Genomic DNA, 17,298 nt, shown 5'->3' on the forward strand with positions numbered 1-17,298 from the left:
TGGCCACTGTGACTGTGTTTCCTGGTATATTCCAGTGCAGTTTTTCACACTTACGGAAAAACTAAGGCAGGCCCATCTCTCACACTACAAGGCCTTCTGCACTGTCCCCCAGCAGTGTGCCTCCAGAATTCAGGCACACAATGGCTCCTCCACACATAAAGGTCGTGACTTCCTAAGGAATCAGGTGGACAAACCACTCAGCAGCATCCAAGGGGATGGGCCCTAGCTCCATGCTAGGAATGGAGGTCTCGGGGGGATACAGAAGAGTACGGCTCACTTCTTCCTGAGTCAGGAGGTCTTGGCAGGGAGAGACTGCAGGGAGGGGAGTGCGGTTCACCTGCAGCGGAGCAGGGTGGACTTGGATTGTTCCCCACCAGCCCCGAAGTGACCAGGAGTTCCTGATGACTGCAGGGAGGATGTGTGTGTGTGTGCCTGCTCACATGTATGCACAAATGAACATGTGTGTGCTGTATTGTGCAGTAAATGTGTACTGATGTGTATGTGTGCACGCATGCTCATATGCTCGGGTGAGCATGTGTAAATGCAGCTTGAGCAGGAGGAGACGGGACTGCGGATGCTTCAGACTGGCCCAGGTCCCCGTGAGGCCCAAGGTGTCTTGCCTGTGCTTAGCACTAACAGAAGAGCCAGCCCGGCCTTCTTAAGCAGTGGGGAGACCCACGGGGTGGTGAGAGGAATCCCTGTGGTACGTGTGGAAGGTGGAGCCAGCAAAGCCAAGTGGGGCTGGGAGGAGCCTGCTGCACAGTGAGGAAGCCTGTCCCGGGACAGGGGCGTGAGGCTGTAGGACACAGGAGGATTCAGAGACCTTTAAAGGGGTGTGGCCACTGTAGGAGTGTTAGTGGTCCCTGGGAGCCAGGCTCTAAGCACTGCGCATGCTCTTGGGAGGTGGAGCTTGTCCTGCGCATGCTCTCGGGAGGTGGGGCTTGTCCTGCGCATGCTCTCAGGAGGTGGGGCTTGTCCTGCACGGAGCTGAGGGGGCTGGGGTCTTCAGAGCTCAGTCACTTGCTGAACCAGAAATGAATCTTCTGGCCACGATGGGGCTCTTGGTCTGGACTCTGCTCACATTGAGTGTGAGAGGCAGTAATGGCCCACGTGACCCTGCGCTTCCTGCAGTGGAGTGGCTGGCAGACGCTGCCTTCTACCCCAAGGGAGCAAGGTAGGAAGCACAACTTTGTTGGGCACTCTGGTCAGCCAGGGCTTTGGAGGGTTGGCACTTCGGAAGTGCTTCTAGCTGCCGGGAAGAGCATAGGTGGGCCTTGATACCCTACCAGGCTTGCTGAGGCCTTTTCAGCAGAGCAAGCATCTCCCGAAGTCAAGTGGATGCACAAGAATGCTGGCAAGGGGCCTTCTAAAAGACAGCCGGTGAAGGGTGAGTCTTTGGGTGACTCGGGAGGGAGAGTGAGAGGTGGCTCTCAGTGCAGGCGTCAGTCTGGGGTCTCTGTTTAAATCAGGAGGGGGAGTGTCCCGCCCTCCACAGGCTATGCAAGGCCCATAGAGTCATTTGGTGTGGCCCAGCCAGGAGGGACTTGAAATTCAATAAATCTACAGTAGGCTTATCTTTGATAAAGTTGTACAGCCCCCAAATGATGTTATAAACATCCAAATGTTTCCAACCCCTGGTTTATATAATGGTTTTTGAAAGGCTGATTTCCAAGTCTCAGCCCTTTATTTATAAATATAACTGTATGTGTGTGTATATATATATATATATATATAAAAGAATCCTTCAGTCCTGGGTTCACTCCACAAAAGGGATAGGTCCAGGCCAAAGCCAGGAGCTGAAGCCCCATCCAGGGAGTTGGACGCTCTAGCCCTGGGTGCCCCCCCGTGGCCAGGTGGCAGGTTCCCGCCTGTCCTCAGATTGCACAGGACAGAGGAGGCATCCTTCTCAGGCCCTGGAAGGGAAGGGAATGATGAACAAAGGAAACCCCAACCAGAAGTTGTTGAAAGGCCATTGGCGACTGTTCCATCACACGTTATTCTAGGTCATCTCTCACTTCAGGAGGCAAAACCAGAAATGAGAAGTTGGGGGCTTGTCAGTCAGTCGCACTGGAGCTTGGAGAATGAAAAGTAGTGGAGAAGTCCTGACGGCGGGCTTACGTTTCAGGTGTGTCCAGCCCAAACAGCCCTGCCACCTCCAGCAGACCCCGAAAGTCCTCATGGGCAGCCATGCCTAATGACTGGTGCCCACTGGCTCTTTGTGGGATCCCAAATCATGATTTTGTAGGTCTGCACATTGGCGAGTCGGTGGCCAGAAGGCCAAGGCTGTGCTGGTGGCCATACCCTCGTTGGCTGACACGGTGCTTGGCTCTGCTGCTTCCAAGAGGAAGAACAACCCAGCCTGGAGGACAGAGAAGTGATGGTGACAAAGGGGAAGGCCCCTGCCTCACCGAAAAGCAGAGCATAGTATCTGGTGCTCTTGGCCAGGCTCAGAACACGTCCCTGGTTCAATTCCTCGTGGAGAAGCTGAATGTGTGCCTGTAAATGTGGTGACAGTGGGCACTCCAACTCCTCCTAGAATTTTCTCAGTGACGTATTAATATAATGACCATAGATGTGACCCATCTGAAAGCAAGCTAGACCGCTGCAGTCAACCAATATGTTGCAGTGTAGCTGGTGGTCATCAACTCCTCTGCCAGCCTGGCTCCCACCATCTGACTATGGGGACTCGTAAGGGAAGGGATGAGCCTGCCTGCTGTGGATTAGCATCTTGGCTCAGACATTCCTCACCACACTAGAATGGTGCTTAACTTTCAACTGTGGAGCTTTGAGAGTTCTTGTTATTCTTTGGCCAGATGCTTCTAGCAGCCCAGCATAGATGTGCTCACATCTGGAGGAGTTTGGTCTTCCTGCTCTCTGACTGTCCTTCTCTCTTGGGCCATTGGGGTCCCAGAAGATGAAGACTTGTCATCGCATGGTGCCTCACACACTGCAGACATTAGAACATCCTATAACCCACCAGTGTCCCCGGTCCTCAGCTCCTCCACTGTGAGCTGTCACCTTCCTGACTGTTAGAGCACTCCTCCTGTCCTCCAGCTCTCAGGAGTCAGAACCGTCCATGCTACAGCCACTGCAGCGTGATGCCCTGGCCAGTCTAGGCTGGAGCTAGGAAGACATGAGGGAGGGGCTGGGGGAGTGAGAGGACTGACTCACTCTTCTGAACCAAGGGTGTGTCTGCACTTCCTGTCACAGCGCCTTGCACAAGCAGGTTTCCTGGGGAGCTGTCCCCAGCCCAGCCCTTCTGGCTGTGAGAGGAGGTGATCCTTGCAGCTACTGGAGGAAGACTTTCTTCACGCCTTTATTATTCTGAAAGATATTGACTGACTCATTTAATTAAAGCTTCCTAGGGCGATTAGAGGCAACAGAATTGCGTAGTGTCAGCCAAGGCTGACTCTTTGCTAGAAAAAAAAAAATTAATACAGATTGACTTTCAGTAACTCCTAGGCAGAGCACTTTGCTTCAGATGAACAAATGATTGTCCTCGGCAGTGGTGTCTTCAAAGATCCTGACTCGCTCATTGTTTCTTGTGCGGTGGATGTTAACTGGCGGTCTTTAGCGGGAATGGACATCTCCATGCGCATGTTAAATCACCGCTGAATCATGTGACATGCGCCTGCGTACAAATCCAGGCGGACCATGAAGAGGCTCATAACCCCGGCTGCTAATGGGTCAACATGGGAGAAGCCAGTTAGCCCACTGCTCCGCATCAAGCACTGCACGTGCTTTGCAAAGCCAAATGCCATGGCTTCTTCACCCTCGTCAGTGAACTTCCAACGTTACAAATCAGACCTGAGACTCACAGATGGGATGGGATTCCCAGAGGTGCCTCTCTCGCTCAGTTTTACAGGCCACTGAACATCCGGATCGTGCTGGTGGGTGTGGAAGTGTGGACCGACATCGACAAGTGCTCCATCAGCCAGGACCCGTTCTCCAGCCTCCACGAGTTCCTGGACTGGAGGAAGGTGAAGCTCTTGCCTCGCAAATCCCACGACAACGCACAGCTCATCAGGTGGGCTCTCTGTCCCCGCCCACCCTCTTAGCCCCACCCCCTGTGCCTCTGCTGCCCAGCACGCTGGCTGACCCGGCTTTCCCAGCCCTCAGCATGAGACCCGCCCAGTCCAGGGCTGGTCTGGGCACCTGGGAGCCCCGCTGCTGTGCCAGTCTCACCTCCTTCTCTGTACTTGTCTCTCCTTGCTAATTCTTGCTGTGTTGCTCTTCCTAGAGTGTCATCTTGCCTTGGTTAAGCTTCTTGGGGAAAAAAAAAAAGGCTCATTTGTTTCATTAATGCAAAGTGAATGTCTATACAGCATACAGAGAGGGTGTCAGATGGTTGGAGAAAGATAATCTCTGTTCCTTGTCCTCTCTCACGTGTTGCTCTTAGTCAAGTAACACATTCACACTGTGCTTCTTTAAATCAATATGTACTGAGTTCTTACATGAGGAGCCAGGTTCTAGCAGCCAGCCCTGTAACTCTCCTGTCTCTGGGGAGACTCCGGCCCGCTGAGACAAGATAACAACATCAAAACAAAAAGAAAGAAAAGAGAATTTCAGAGAGTGCTAAGTGCTGTGAAGACAATAAAATGAAGGGAAGCGTAGCTTTGACAGTGCAGTGCGTTGGGGAGCTATTACAAACATCTTTAGCAGAGATCGTGTGGCACGGCGGTTGAGATGCCATTTGAATCATTTAGATATCAGTGTGCCTAGATCCGCCTCCCCATTCAGCTCCCCATTAAGGCACATTCTGAAAAGGAAGAAGATTTTGGCTCAAGCATTTGTGTTCTTGCCCGCCCCCGCGCCCCCCAGAGAGACCTGCATTGGATTCTGGGCTTTGGGGCTTTGGGGCCCAACCTGGCCCAACGCTGGTGTTGCAGAAATGGGAGAAGTAGTTGAAAGGTTTCTCTCTGGCTCACTCTCTCTGCTTCGACTTTTTCAAATAAAATGGGAGAAAAATATGGAAGCCTGATGGAAAGATAGCTATTCAAAAGAGAACATCTCAGTATAAATTGGTGTGAAACAGGTATTTACAGAAGTGACAATTTTTCCTTAAAACTTTCACCAGTTTATGCTGTTCTTTGGTTTGCATGTGGCTTCTAGCACTGAATTGGAAGCTACAGCGGTGGAACTGCTGCTTTTTGGCGAAGCAGACCTCGTTCATAGACCATGTGTGGGATGTCAGAAGCCGGTCCTGCTAGGGGCGCCATATTTTATACCTTGATTAGTCTCGAACCCTTAGAAGCACATTCACATGTTTTGAGTCAAACCTCTTTGTTTTGGTTTTTCCCCCAAATGGAGTTCATCCAACTAGAACATCTGATGCACATGCCTCGTTGTATCTATTCCTATGGCCTCTATAGATGTAGGCGGAAAGGCTGACGTCATTGGTGTGAATATGAGAATCACATGACCCTAGCATCCATGGGATCCTCATCTATAGAGTCAAGCAACCTCGGACTGCAAATATCCGGAAGAAAAAGTCTGTCTGTACTGAACATGCACAGAGCGTTTTCCATAAAGATAGAATTTATTTGAAAGAGTAGCAGAGAGAATCTTTCATCCTCTGATTTATTCTCCCCGAAAGCCCAGTACAGCCAGGGCAAGGCCAGCCCAAACCCAGGAACCAGAAACAGCGTCTAGGTCTCCCACACGGTCGGTGAAAGCCTGAGTATTGTAGCCGTCATCATTTGCCTTCAAGGCTTATTAGCAGGAAGCTGGACCAGAAGCCAGGCACTTCAATAGGGGATCACACACCCCAGATGCAGGTTAACCTACGGCACCCAAATGCTTTTCCCTACAGGGTTGGTTTGTTTGTTTTTGTCATTCTCTCCTTAACAATAACTCTTTATTCAGCATTTCTGTTGTACTAAGTTTCATATTCTAGAGATGATTAACAGTAGTGATGACATGCATAGCTCCTGGACAGTACAATGCCATCTTACCTAAGGGACTTAGTCATTCATACATGTTGGTATTTGAAGGGGCTTCTAGAACCAATGATGTGTGGGTACCAGGGGAGGATGATAATAGAATAGATGGGTGGATGGAGAAGTGTGGCAGAGCGAAGAACAATATTATGTGAACTTGCTAGCTCTGTCCAAGTGGCTATTGTTACTATGTGGCTTTGTAAAGGATGGAGCCACTGTCTGCATCTGCAGGGTGAGGTAGCAGGAGTGAGTCATGTTATTCCCTTCAAGGGGATTCAAGCAACACAGCGTTACATTTTTAGTGCATGAGTCAGAATGAACATCACTGGGACCAGACAGGCCCTTTCAGTCATTGAACGAAGGACCAGGTTAGGATCCTAGGTAGAACAAAGCTTCCCCCGCAACCACAAAGTCCCCTTCTGGAAGCTTCCTCCCTGGGTGCTGAGGCCTTGTGTGTGTTTACTTGTTCTCTGGCTCCTGAGACCCACTATTTTTCTGCTGATTTCTGTATTGTGTTAGGAAATTTTGTAAGAGCTGTCATGTGCCACGCAGGAAAGCAAAACTCAGCTCCAGCAAAAAATCTAGGAAGCCATCAGATGCCGTTCTGTGAGATGCTCTGTGGCTGCTCACGGCTGTCGGCAGGTGGCCTTGTTCTGGGGGAAATACGCAGGGCACAGTTCACAAGTACTAGCCAAGGATGATTGCAAAAGGAAAACTTAAAGGAGAAAAGATAAAATTCATGGGTAAATGTACTTCACAGCTGTTTCCGCTTGTGTGTATTTTATGGCAGAAATCTCTGACAGAATTTCAAGTGTTAGAAAATGCCTCGGTTCTGCATTAAAGCAAGCCCTTTCTTTTGTTCCCTAGTGGGGTTTCCTTCCAAGGCACCACCATCGGCATGGCGCCCATCATGAGCATGTGCACTGCGGAGCAGTCTGGAGGTGTCGTCATGGTAAGTTCAGGGAGCTTGCTCCCCTCCCTAATGATTTCCCCAGGGAAACACTGCTTTGATCAGACTTTGTGAAGTTAGTTGCTAGTTCCTTTTGTACTTTCCTTTTCTTAAAAAAAAAAAAAAAAAAAAATGGGGGTTTGGGGAGGGAAGAACAGAAAGAGACAGACTTAGAGAAAGACTGTTCAGTGGTGCCCGTAACGGTCAGGGCTAAGCTGGAGCTGAAGCCAAGAACTGGACTCTCAGTTCAGGTCTCCTAAGCAGGTGGCAGGCACACAATCATGTGAGCCATCGCCATGGCCTCCCGGGTGCACATTAACAAGAAGCCAGAGTTGAGCCAGGAAGCCAGCTCTAATACTCCGCTGTGGAATGCGGGGTCTTGCCATGAGGCCAGATGCCTGCCCCCCAACCCTTTTCGCATTTCACTCCATTCTTATGCTAATTACCTTTGTGATCCTGTATAAGCCACTGCATGCAGGACTGTGACTGAAACCCAGACAGCACCTAGGGCAGGTGGAGTGGAAAAGCAGCTTGGCAAACAGGTCTGCACCTTGTGTGGGGAAGCTTGGCCTGCTGGGACTTGGGGCCTGAGTCTCTGGAATGCCCCCAGCACGGGGATGAGCGGCTCCCTGGGTCCCCTTCTGCCCTGCTTCTTGGATGGGGCCACGGTGTCACCAGTTGGGACCATTCACTTGCTTTTCTACTCCCAGGCTCAGCAGCCACAAGTCTGAGGCTTTTAACTATTTACCATCACAAATGCCGTGCATACCTTCTGCTGGTGCACAATTTGTCTTTATAATAATTTTTTTCTTGGAAGGCAGGACTAGGTTTATGGCTCCACAAGGATGATATTGTCATCTATGGACTATATGTGTTTATGCAAGGAAGTCAGATGGAAGTCAGATTGGAGACCTCTGAAGACTGAGAGGACAGGCTTTGGTGGACTGCCCAGCGGGGTCCTGTGCTGCGCTGTGCTCCATCATGGCTTTCCAGGAGGGACTTTCATCTCTGCCAACCCTACTGACAGTTCAGTGCACCCTGAGCCCCAGTCCTCAGGCGGGCAGTTCACTCAAACCATCCCTCCATCCTTCCAAAAAACCCAGCATTCCTCTGGATTTCGCAAACAGAAGTCATTGCTATTGGGTTGTATGAGACTGCCTGCCCAGTCTTCTTGGACAAGACACACAAACTCACTGCTCCCTGGCTGCACCTGCTGGGTGTCAGTGGAGACGCACTCTGGACCGGCGGCTGCCTGCAGGGGCTCGCCCACCTGCTGGACTTCTGGCTTGAGCAGGATACTATACTAAAGTATTGTAATAATAATATAGAGGAAATCAGGAGGTGGGGAGAGAATTTGGGAAAGGGGTAAGAGAAATCCCAGAACCTATGGAACTGTATCATAAAATAATAATGATAATAATAATGAAAACACTGAAGAAAACCAAACTTACTGGACCGGGATTGTGGCATAGTAGGTAAAGCTCCTGGCCATGACATTATCACCCCATATGGGGCCAGTTCATGTTTTGGCTGCTCCTCTTCCAGATCCTTACCAAGGGCTTGCGAAGAGCTGGTAAGATGTCCTAAGTGCTTTGATCCCTGCTGCTCACATCGGAAACCCAAAGTCGGCTCCTGACCCCTGCCTCCTGACTCGGGCCTGGTCCAGCCCTGGCTATTGAGGCCGTTGCAGGAATAAACCAGTGATGAAATAACTCTCTCGCTTTCTCTTTGTATGTCTCCCTGTTGCTGTAGTTCCTTCAAATAATCTGGGGGAAAAAAAAGCACATGGGAAAAGTCTGATTTTGTTTTTGATTTTTAAGACCTATGAGGGTTCATCAAAAATTTCACAGAAAAGGCAATTTTGAAAAAAAAGAAATGTGTGGGTATTCAATTTTGCACCAAACTAAACTTATCTTGTAGTTCCATTTTTCTGTGAACCCCCACATTTGAGAAATCAATGTGGGGGACCGACATAATGGCTCAATTGATTAATCATCTAGCTATAAGTGCTGGGATCCCATGTGGACACTAGTTCGTATCCCAGTTGCTCCACTTCCCATCCAGCTCCCTGCTTGTAGCCTGGGAAAGCAGTCGAGGACGACCTAAAGCCTTGGGCCCCTGCACCCATGTGGGAAATCCAAATGACACTCCTGGCTCCTGGCTGTGGACAGGCTCAGCTCCGGCCATTGTGGCTATTTGGAAAGTGAACCAGTAGATGGAAGATCCTTCTGTCTGTTTTTCCTCCTCTCTGTAAAACTACTTTTCCAGAAAAAAAAAAAATGAGTATCTTTTTTAAAATAAGAAAATCAATGTGAAAGACAGAAGTATGTACAGTGCAGAAAGAGTCAAGGGAAGGCTAGAGTTCACTTTCAGGAATTATGCCTTTCCCAGTTGAGGAGCAGTTGCCGTCACCCTGCACGTGGAAGAGGAATGTTGGGGCTGGCCTGTGGCATGCTTGCGCCAGTGGCGTCCAGGATTGCAGTGATGATTGGGTCCTGGCAGCTTCACGTCCAACCGAGCTTCCTGCTGATGTACTTGGCAGAGCAGTTGACGAGGCCCCACGTACTGGGCGCCTGCACCTACGTGGGAACCCCTCCAGGAGCTGCAGATTCCTCCAGGAGATCTGGCCCAACCCTAACCACTGGGAGCAAGGGAGGATGTCACTGGCTCTCCCCACCCAGCCCGGCGTTCCTCTCTCTTCGCTTCCACTTTCCCTCCTTTTTCTGTTACTCTGCTTTTTAAATCAATATTTTAAAGAGAAAGAGAGAAGAGAAACAAGCCTTAGGATGACAGTGCCACAGCATCTTGAATTTCTCTTTAGAAACTCCCCAGATCAGCTTCTCAGGCAGATGCAGCCAGCAGTCCCTGTGTGTGCCGTTGAATTCCCGTGGCCACGCCTCACTCCAGTACTCTCTAAGAGGAAGCAAATAACGGAGCAAGGAAGTTAGGATCATCCTAAAACTAACATGATTTTTAGTACCGTTTCTCCATTTTCCGATATGAAGTAAATAGTTGAGTAATTTAAAACCACAGCTTTGTCTCTAACCGCCCTAAAACAGTCTTGGCTTGGGAATAATAAATAGTGTGAACAAAGAGATTGTTTATTTCCTTATTGCAAATGTAAACTGTTTACCAGGGTCTCTTAAGAGACATTCTGATTATAATCATTTATGTATGAAAGAATGGAAAACAACTCAGCAATTAAAAACAAGCCAGGGGTACTCAGTGGCACACTAAGCAGAGGTGGAGTCTTTTAAGGATGAATTCCTCGCGTTTTGCTCCAAGGCGTGCCAGCTGCAGCCCCTGGCATTCCTTGATTGGCTGCACTCTGCTTGCCAACACGCTCAATTTCCTACAACATGTTGTGAAGCTTCCTACAAGAGGAAGCTGAAGTCTAAACAAAGTAATTCATTAGGAATTTCATCTCTTCTGGGAATAGCTGGCTTCCTGGACATTCCCATCTTTTCTTAAACTGAGGGCAGCTACAATCAGAAACGCTGCCCACGAACTTGTGCAAGTCCAGGAATACACCGGAAGACTATTCCTTAGGAACATGTTTGCCGGCACTTTCTTAGGAATCTCCTTGGCTCTCTAGCTGTAGCACAAATCCAGATCCAAGCAAGTCCCAGTCCTCCTCGCTCTGCAGGGTTCAGACCTTGCCAGAAGCCCCATTCAGGGCTGGACTTGCTGGAGATCACATTCACTGCTTAAGTAAATGCATCTTACTTAAGACTGAGTTATTCATTCCAAAGGCAGAGGTACCAATGGGGTGGGGTGGGTACAGCAAGATCTCACACCTTTCAAAATGGCCGCAAGGGTCAGGAGTTGGGCCAGACTTACACCAGGAACCTCAATCTCCCAACAGTTCTCCCATAGAGGTGGTAGGGGCCCAAGCACTTGGGGCAACTTCCACTTCTTTCCAGGGGCATTAGCAGGGAACTGGTTCAGAAGTGGAGCAGCTGGAGCTTGAACTGCTAATCACACATGATACCAGCAGGCAATGGCTTAACCCACTATGCCAGGACCCGGATCCCATTTCTAATATCTGTCTGAGGCCAGCCATCCACACACTCTGTTAAGTCAGCAGAGGTTTGAGCAGCGCTTCCTGGACAGAGAAGCCACCTTCGGAGGGCAAGTCAGGTTATAGAGCACCAGTGTGCGTGCAAAGGGACGCATTGCAATGTTCACTCAGTGTGAGCTGCCCAGCGCTCTCCCCAGCAAGTGGACAGGAAAAGGCATATTCCCTCACCAGTGCTCAGAGGATGCAGAGCATCACACCTCTGGTCAAGGACCAAGTGGCGTGTCCATTACCCACAAAGGCATATGTTCACACCCTGCGCTGCAGGGCCGCTCTGCTCGGGCAGCCATGACTGGTGAGAGGTGGTGGGACACACGGTGGTGGCGGCCACTGCGCTTGTCCACCTGAAGAACCCGCTGCTTGCTACCAAGCACTGAGGATTGGGTTAAGTGGTGCTGGGAGCTGGGACTGCCAGGGCAGGAGGCAGATCAGCAACAGGAGATGTGAGCTCGGTCTCTTGTATTTCTTTGAGGACCATTCAGACAGCCCCCTTGGTGCGGCCGTGACCCTGGCACACGAGCTGGGCCACAACTTCGGGATGAACCACGACACCCTGGAGCGAGGCTGCAGGTGCAGGACAGCTGCTGACAAAGGAGGCTGCATCATGAACCCCTCCACTGGGTAAGTACCATTGCTGCCCGGGGTCTGCAAAACTACAAGCAACCCCAGCCACGGTTGGGGAGGCAGCTGGGCACAACGCTGCCCTGGCCAGACACTCAGGGATACTTCCAGAAAGAGATCGCTCCTTCAGTAGCCCCTGTGGACCTTGCTGCTCTGAGAGTCATGGCTAGCTGGAAGGGAAAGGACTGAGCTCTTGCTGTGGAAGAAAGATGGGTAACTGTCTTGGTTCAGAACCTACATATTCTCCCTGGTCTCGCCACTTGCTGATTTGTGTCTACAGCTCTGGCTCTGCAAGGGTTGCCAGCTGAGTGCCTTGTCGACCCCTGGACAGAGCTGAAGCAGTTCTAGGTGCACAGGGCCATGGGGTCAGAGGTGTCTTCCCCTCAGGATGGGCTCTGGAGTGTAGCCGGAGCAAGCTCTGCTTGGAAATGAGTCTGGTGCCATATTGCCTGTCAGATCTCAGGGTTTCAAGCCAATGGTTGTGCAGCAGGGCGTGTTGCTCTGCCTTGTTTAAAGCCTTTGTAACCCCAGACTTGGTTCAATCAGAGTAAAAAGAAGACAGTTTCGTTACTGGAGCATTCAGAGGAGGTGGGGCCAGCATGCCCTACACTGACTGGAGACTCCTGTGCATGCTTGGAATTCTACAGACCTATTCCAGCTGGAAGTAGGTGGCAATTTCAGGAGATTCTCATTAGTAAGGAGGAAGAGGCCCTGGAGACCATGCAGTCTTCCCTGAGTACCCCTTGTCAACACTTGGCCTTTCTGGAACTTTCCAAGCCCAGCCTGTGTGGCAGGTCCACTGACAGGGCACAGCAGGAGCGAGAAGTGTGTGCTGACCACACAGTCTGAAGACTGGTCTTTGGGCCATCTTGCTGGTGAAGGCACAGCTTGGAGGAGGCGGCTGCCTGCTGCAGAGGCTGCGTGGTCCCCAGAGGGGGAAGAGTTATGGAAGAAGGGCTCTTCATACGGTGGCCTGGAGACTTCCTGTCAGGTGCTTTGTAGGGGAGCAGCTGCCCCTAAAGCAGGGATGGAGCAGAACCACACATCAGGTGTAAGGCATCCGTGGGATGCTGAGAAAGCATTGTCTCCACTTCTTTTCTGTTGCTGCAGCACAACACCTGAGCCATGATGATTTACCCAGAGTAGGATCCACTTTGCTCCCATCTTTGGGGGCTGGGAAGCAGAGGCTGGGAGCCTAGGAGCCTGACACCGGTGTCTGGGGAGGGCTGTTTTCCTGCCTCAGACATTGGCACAGGGACTTCTGCAGTGAGACAGGTCAAGCAGCCAGGCAGGCCAGTCTTCTTCTCCCAACAGATGCCAACATGAGGCACCACTCTCAGGACGTCATTTCATCCTATGTACCTCCAAACTCAGGCACTTGCCAGTTAGGGGGCGCCCATTAAGGCAACACCATTAAGGTATCTTTTTATAATGGTTTACTGTTGTTCTGTGTCCCCACTGCCGCTACAGGGCCTGCGGGTTGTCTCTCCTGTACAGCACTGCTTCCGACACGAGCCAGAGGAGGGCACATTCTGAAGTCCTTTACACAGAAACCAAAGGGTTGTGCCTAATAGACACAGCAGGAAGTGGGCAGGGCCAGGCTTGGGTCCCACCAAGTGGAACTGTCTGAGAGGGAGTGTACATGCTCATTGTCGTTGTGCCCAGCAGCCCAGTGGCCACACGGAGCCAGTATCCGGGGGCAGCACACTGATGCCAGGCTCAGAGAGCAGTGGCCTCATGTCTCCCTGGAAGACACACTGTGCTCTCCTTCCTGGCCCACAAGCAGGTGCTCCTGCTCGACAGGATTCCTGCTGGGATTTAGGGGTTCATTTAAAACAAACAAACTGGGACAGAGAGTCTAGATAGGAAATGTTGGAGGGGCACTGGGGGCCGGGGGGCCCAGCTTTTCTCATCTCTAAAGCCAGGAGGAAGTCCCATCCCTGCCCCTTCTCTCCCTCCCTCCCTTCCTGTGTTGAACTGATGTTTCTGCTGTGTTCAGTGTGTGAGGAGTGCTCCCATGAGTGCTCCTGTATCCTGAACTTGAGTGAGGCGTAGGGGGGCAGTAACGAAGCTGCGCTCAGCCAGGCTGAGCGATGGAAGTAAATTACCCTGGAGACATGTGGACACCTGGGGCAGATGTGGAATTATTAGGAACTCAGCAAATCACTGAAAAGGCTCTCTCTCATTCTCACTCTCTCTGCCTTGCCGGGGGTTGCTAATAGCCTTTGCTTGATTTATAGTTTATTACCAATTTCTGAGTTTTCTTCTTTGCTGAGCTATGCTTTCACGTAAATCTTTTCTATTTGGTTCTCGTTTACGATCCCGCATTCCTGTCCAGAGAGCCGTGTTTTTAATTTTCCAGGAGGGAAAGCAACTTCCTAAGCAAGTGGGAGAATCCATCACACAGGCCCACAGGAGTGCGGGGGAGGCAGGCCGGCCCTCCTCCACCAGCCATTACCCATGGGGCAATCCCCAGCTGCCCCGGGGTTATCTCGCGGTGTCTCGAGGGGGATTACATGAGATCACGAGTCTTTGTAAGCTGCGAATCATTCCATGAATGTGAGGTGCTATCGTCATTATTATTAGTTAGCTCTCAGCGACTTGGGAGCTATCGAAAAGTTTGAGGCTTTTTGTAGATTTCCTTCCCACAGTTTCTGGAAAGTTCTTCCAGCACCACTTAGCAGGCACTCAGCAACGCGTCCACAGACTGTGTGAGGATGGCTCATTTTTCTTCTAATTGGAAAGTCAGAGATACAGAGAGGAGGAGAAACAGAGAGGAAGATCTTCCACCCAATGATTCACTCCGCAAGTGACCACAGTGGCCGGAGCTGAGCCAATCTGAAGGCAGGAGCCAGGAACCCCTTCCAGGTCCCACACAGGTGCAGGGTCCCAAGGCTTTAGGCCATTGTTGATTGCTTTCCCAGGCCACAAGCAGGGAGCTGGATGGGAAGTGGGGCTGCCGGGATTAGAACCGGCAGAGAATGGTTCACTTTAAACAGGCAGTGTCCAAACACCAGCCTCCCGCCTTCTTCATCCCAGTACTGATGGATTCAGCCATGGTGGCAAACACTAAAAATGTTCATTTGCGTCTCAGCCCCAGAGGTGACTCGGAAAGAGATGAAATCAATAAGCATTGCAATGATATCAATGCATGATAATTGTTATTAGTTACTGATAGTAACAGCAAATGTTAACTGGTGGTATTCATGGCATCAGAGTCAAAAAGAACCAGCTCTCGAAGGTTTAAAAGGGAAGAAAATCATAGCAATTAGTGGACCTTGTTTATCCTTCGCTCTGAAGATGTTAACCAAATGCCATCACGGTCGAATTGGCCCCGACGCGCTGCACGCAGGGTCCTGCTCAGGCTTCCATGCTGTGCCTGCGGCTGCAGCGCTCAGAGTTTCCTTATGGGTTATATCATTAATTACTGTGAGTCTTTGAGTGTGTGTGAGAGCGTGTTTTATGTCTTTGGATAGCTAGCACTTACGGCCTGTCTTGGAAATCACTCTTTAGCAAAGGCAGCATCCGGGGAGCCACGTGGGAGTCCAGCTCAGCCGGGCCTGTACGTTAATGAGCTTCCTGGAGCCCTGGGCCACGGGGTGGAGAGCCAGGCGGGCTGCATTCGGCAGAGCAGGGAAATGTGAAAGATGGGAAGACTTTCAACAAAGAGTATTTCACATAATAATAGCTTCCTGGAGTGGAAGAAAATGCAGAATTACCCTGGAAAATGGTTCTCTAAGAACCCCTCTGTTTTGGAGGAAGTTTTCTTGCTAAGAGGAGAGTGGACCTCCTAGGGCAATTCCATCAAACAGTGCAGTGGGCCCCGCAGCACCTGTCCAGCATGATTCCTGTACAGGTCCCGGTCAGGGGATGGGTGTGAGTTGGACACACAGAGTTCTTGCTGTGCTGGAACTTGTAGTCTATGGGGAAATAGATCAGGAAAGTAGCCAGTTACAAACTTGTAGGCTGAGGTCCAGTGCAATGGCTCAGTAGTTAATTGTAACCTTGCAAGTGCCAGGATCTCTTATGGATGTCAGTTCACGTCCCAGCTGCTCCACTTCCCTTCTAGCTCCCTACTTATGGCCTAGGAAAACAATAGAGGATGGATTAAAGCCTTGAGAGCTTGTATCTGGGAGACTCAGAGGAAGCTCCTGGCTTCTGGCTTCAGATCAGCGCAGTTCTTTTGGGGAGTGAACCAGTGAATGGAAGATCTTTCTCTGTCTCTCTTTCTCTCTGTAAATGTGCCTTTCCAATAAAAATAAATTGTTGTTTTTTTTAAAAAGCAAACAAACCTTGCAGGTTGGACGGAGTGTTATGAAGGAAGGGAATGGAAAGGAGAGAGGTGGTGTGGGAGGTGGGAAGACCCAATGGGGTGATGGAATAGAAGGGGAGGCAGCAGAAAGCCTGTACCAAGAACAGAACGCTGAGCTTGGAGGCAAGGGCCGCGTGTGCAGGGGCAGAGGCAAAGAGGCTGCGAGGCTGGAGGTGCGAGGGGGAGGGCAGGCCCTACAGAGCCCACCCTGCTAGGGAGGGACAAGGAAGACCATGTCCAGGGCAGCTGGGAATCATGGGAGGTTTCCCAGCCAGACGGGGCTGCTCTAACTTAGTGCCTGAGGATTATGTGGCATCTGAGCTGCTGCCGCTGCCACCGCTGTGGTTAATGTGTCTGTGCCAAAGCAAGCAGAGGTCTTCCCTCCAAGATGCAGGCATGGTCTGTGCGTGGCAGTCACATTCCTGTGGAAACCCCAGGATGCGGAAGGATCCCGCATTCATGTACTACAGGCAGTGTGTCTGCTCCCACACTCACACACTCGCCTCTCATGGCCCACACATTGCTAGAACCGAGCTATTTCTGATCAAGACTTCACTCTCCCTGTGTGTGTATCCTAAGGACTCTACTCCATGGAAGAGCATCCCATGCCCTGTGTGTGCTTGTCAGAGCATCCCATGCCCTGTGTGTGCTTGTCAGAGCATCCCATGCCCTGATGGGATGAGCTCAGGCCTGCAGGAGCCGCAGTGACGCCTAGGTCACTATACCAAGCGTAAAGAGAAGGCGTTGCCATTCTGCTGTCCCCGAAGCCTGGTCACTGGCCTCCTTCAGTTCCGTTTGTTCAATTCAGGATGCATTCATGGCACACCTGTCTGTGACACAGCTGTGCACATACGATGCACATCTGGGTGAACCACTGAATCTGCACAGCCCCCAATGTATGTTCCACCATCTCTAATGGCAGCCAAGAAAGCACGAGCCTCATATGGACTCTAGAAAAGCCCCACCCTGCAGGAAATGGAGTAACTAGAACCCCATGGGTGAGGCAACAGCCAGAGCATGGCCCCTCCTTCACCTACCCACTAGTTCCCACGTGCCTTCTGGGAGTACAAAGGCATCAAGGTGCAGGGGACATCCTTGGCGCTGTCATGGCAGGTGCACAGGAATTGGCAAGCAGCAGGACCCCGGATCTGACAGGAAGTACTCTAGGATCACTGCAGGGCACCTGGTCCAACCTGTGCATCATCCTAGGAAATCCAGCCTCCCATCTGCCAAAGAAACTTTACAGAGGAGGCAGAAAAATAGAATTGGAAGTTTATTTCAATGTGAAACAAAATTTTGAAATTCATGCTTAGTTTTGCAGGATACATATTTTTACATGTTGATTGGATTTTGAAACTTTTGTGCACCAAAGTAAACTTACCTTGTAATTACGTTTTTA

General features: G+C 50.7%; 1 protein-coding gene across 1 annotated transcript in view; it reads left to right on the top strand.

Moving 5' to 3' along the window:
• Window positions 1-17,298, top strand: part of ADAM12 (ADAM metallopeptidase domain 12) — a 267,367-nt gene that overhangs the window by 193,619 nt on the left and 56,450 nt on the right. The window contains exons 9-11 of the mRNA XM_040991939.1: window positions 3,858-4,027; window positions 6,807-6,891; window positions 11,439-11,587. Of these exons, the coding sequence (XP_040847873.1) occupies window positions 3,858-4,027; window positions 6,807-6,891; window positions 11,439-11,587 (404 nt within the window). The remainder of the gene's footprint in view (window positions 1-3,857; window positions 4,028-6,806; window positions 6,892-11,438; window positions 11,588-17,298) is intronic.

The sequence above is a fragment of the Ochotona curzoniae genome, unplaced genomic scaffold (genome assembly GCF_017591425.1).
Source record: "Ochotona curzoniae isolate NIBS_2020 unplaced genomic scaffold, NIBS_Ocur_1.0 contig_66, whole genome shotgun sequence".
NCBI classification, from domain to species: domain Eukaryota; kingdom Metazoa; phylum Chordata; class Mammalia; order Lagomorpha; family Ochotonidae; genus Ochotona; species Ochotona curzoniae.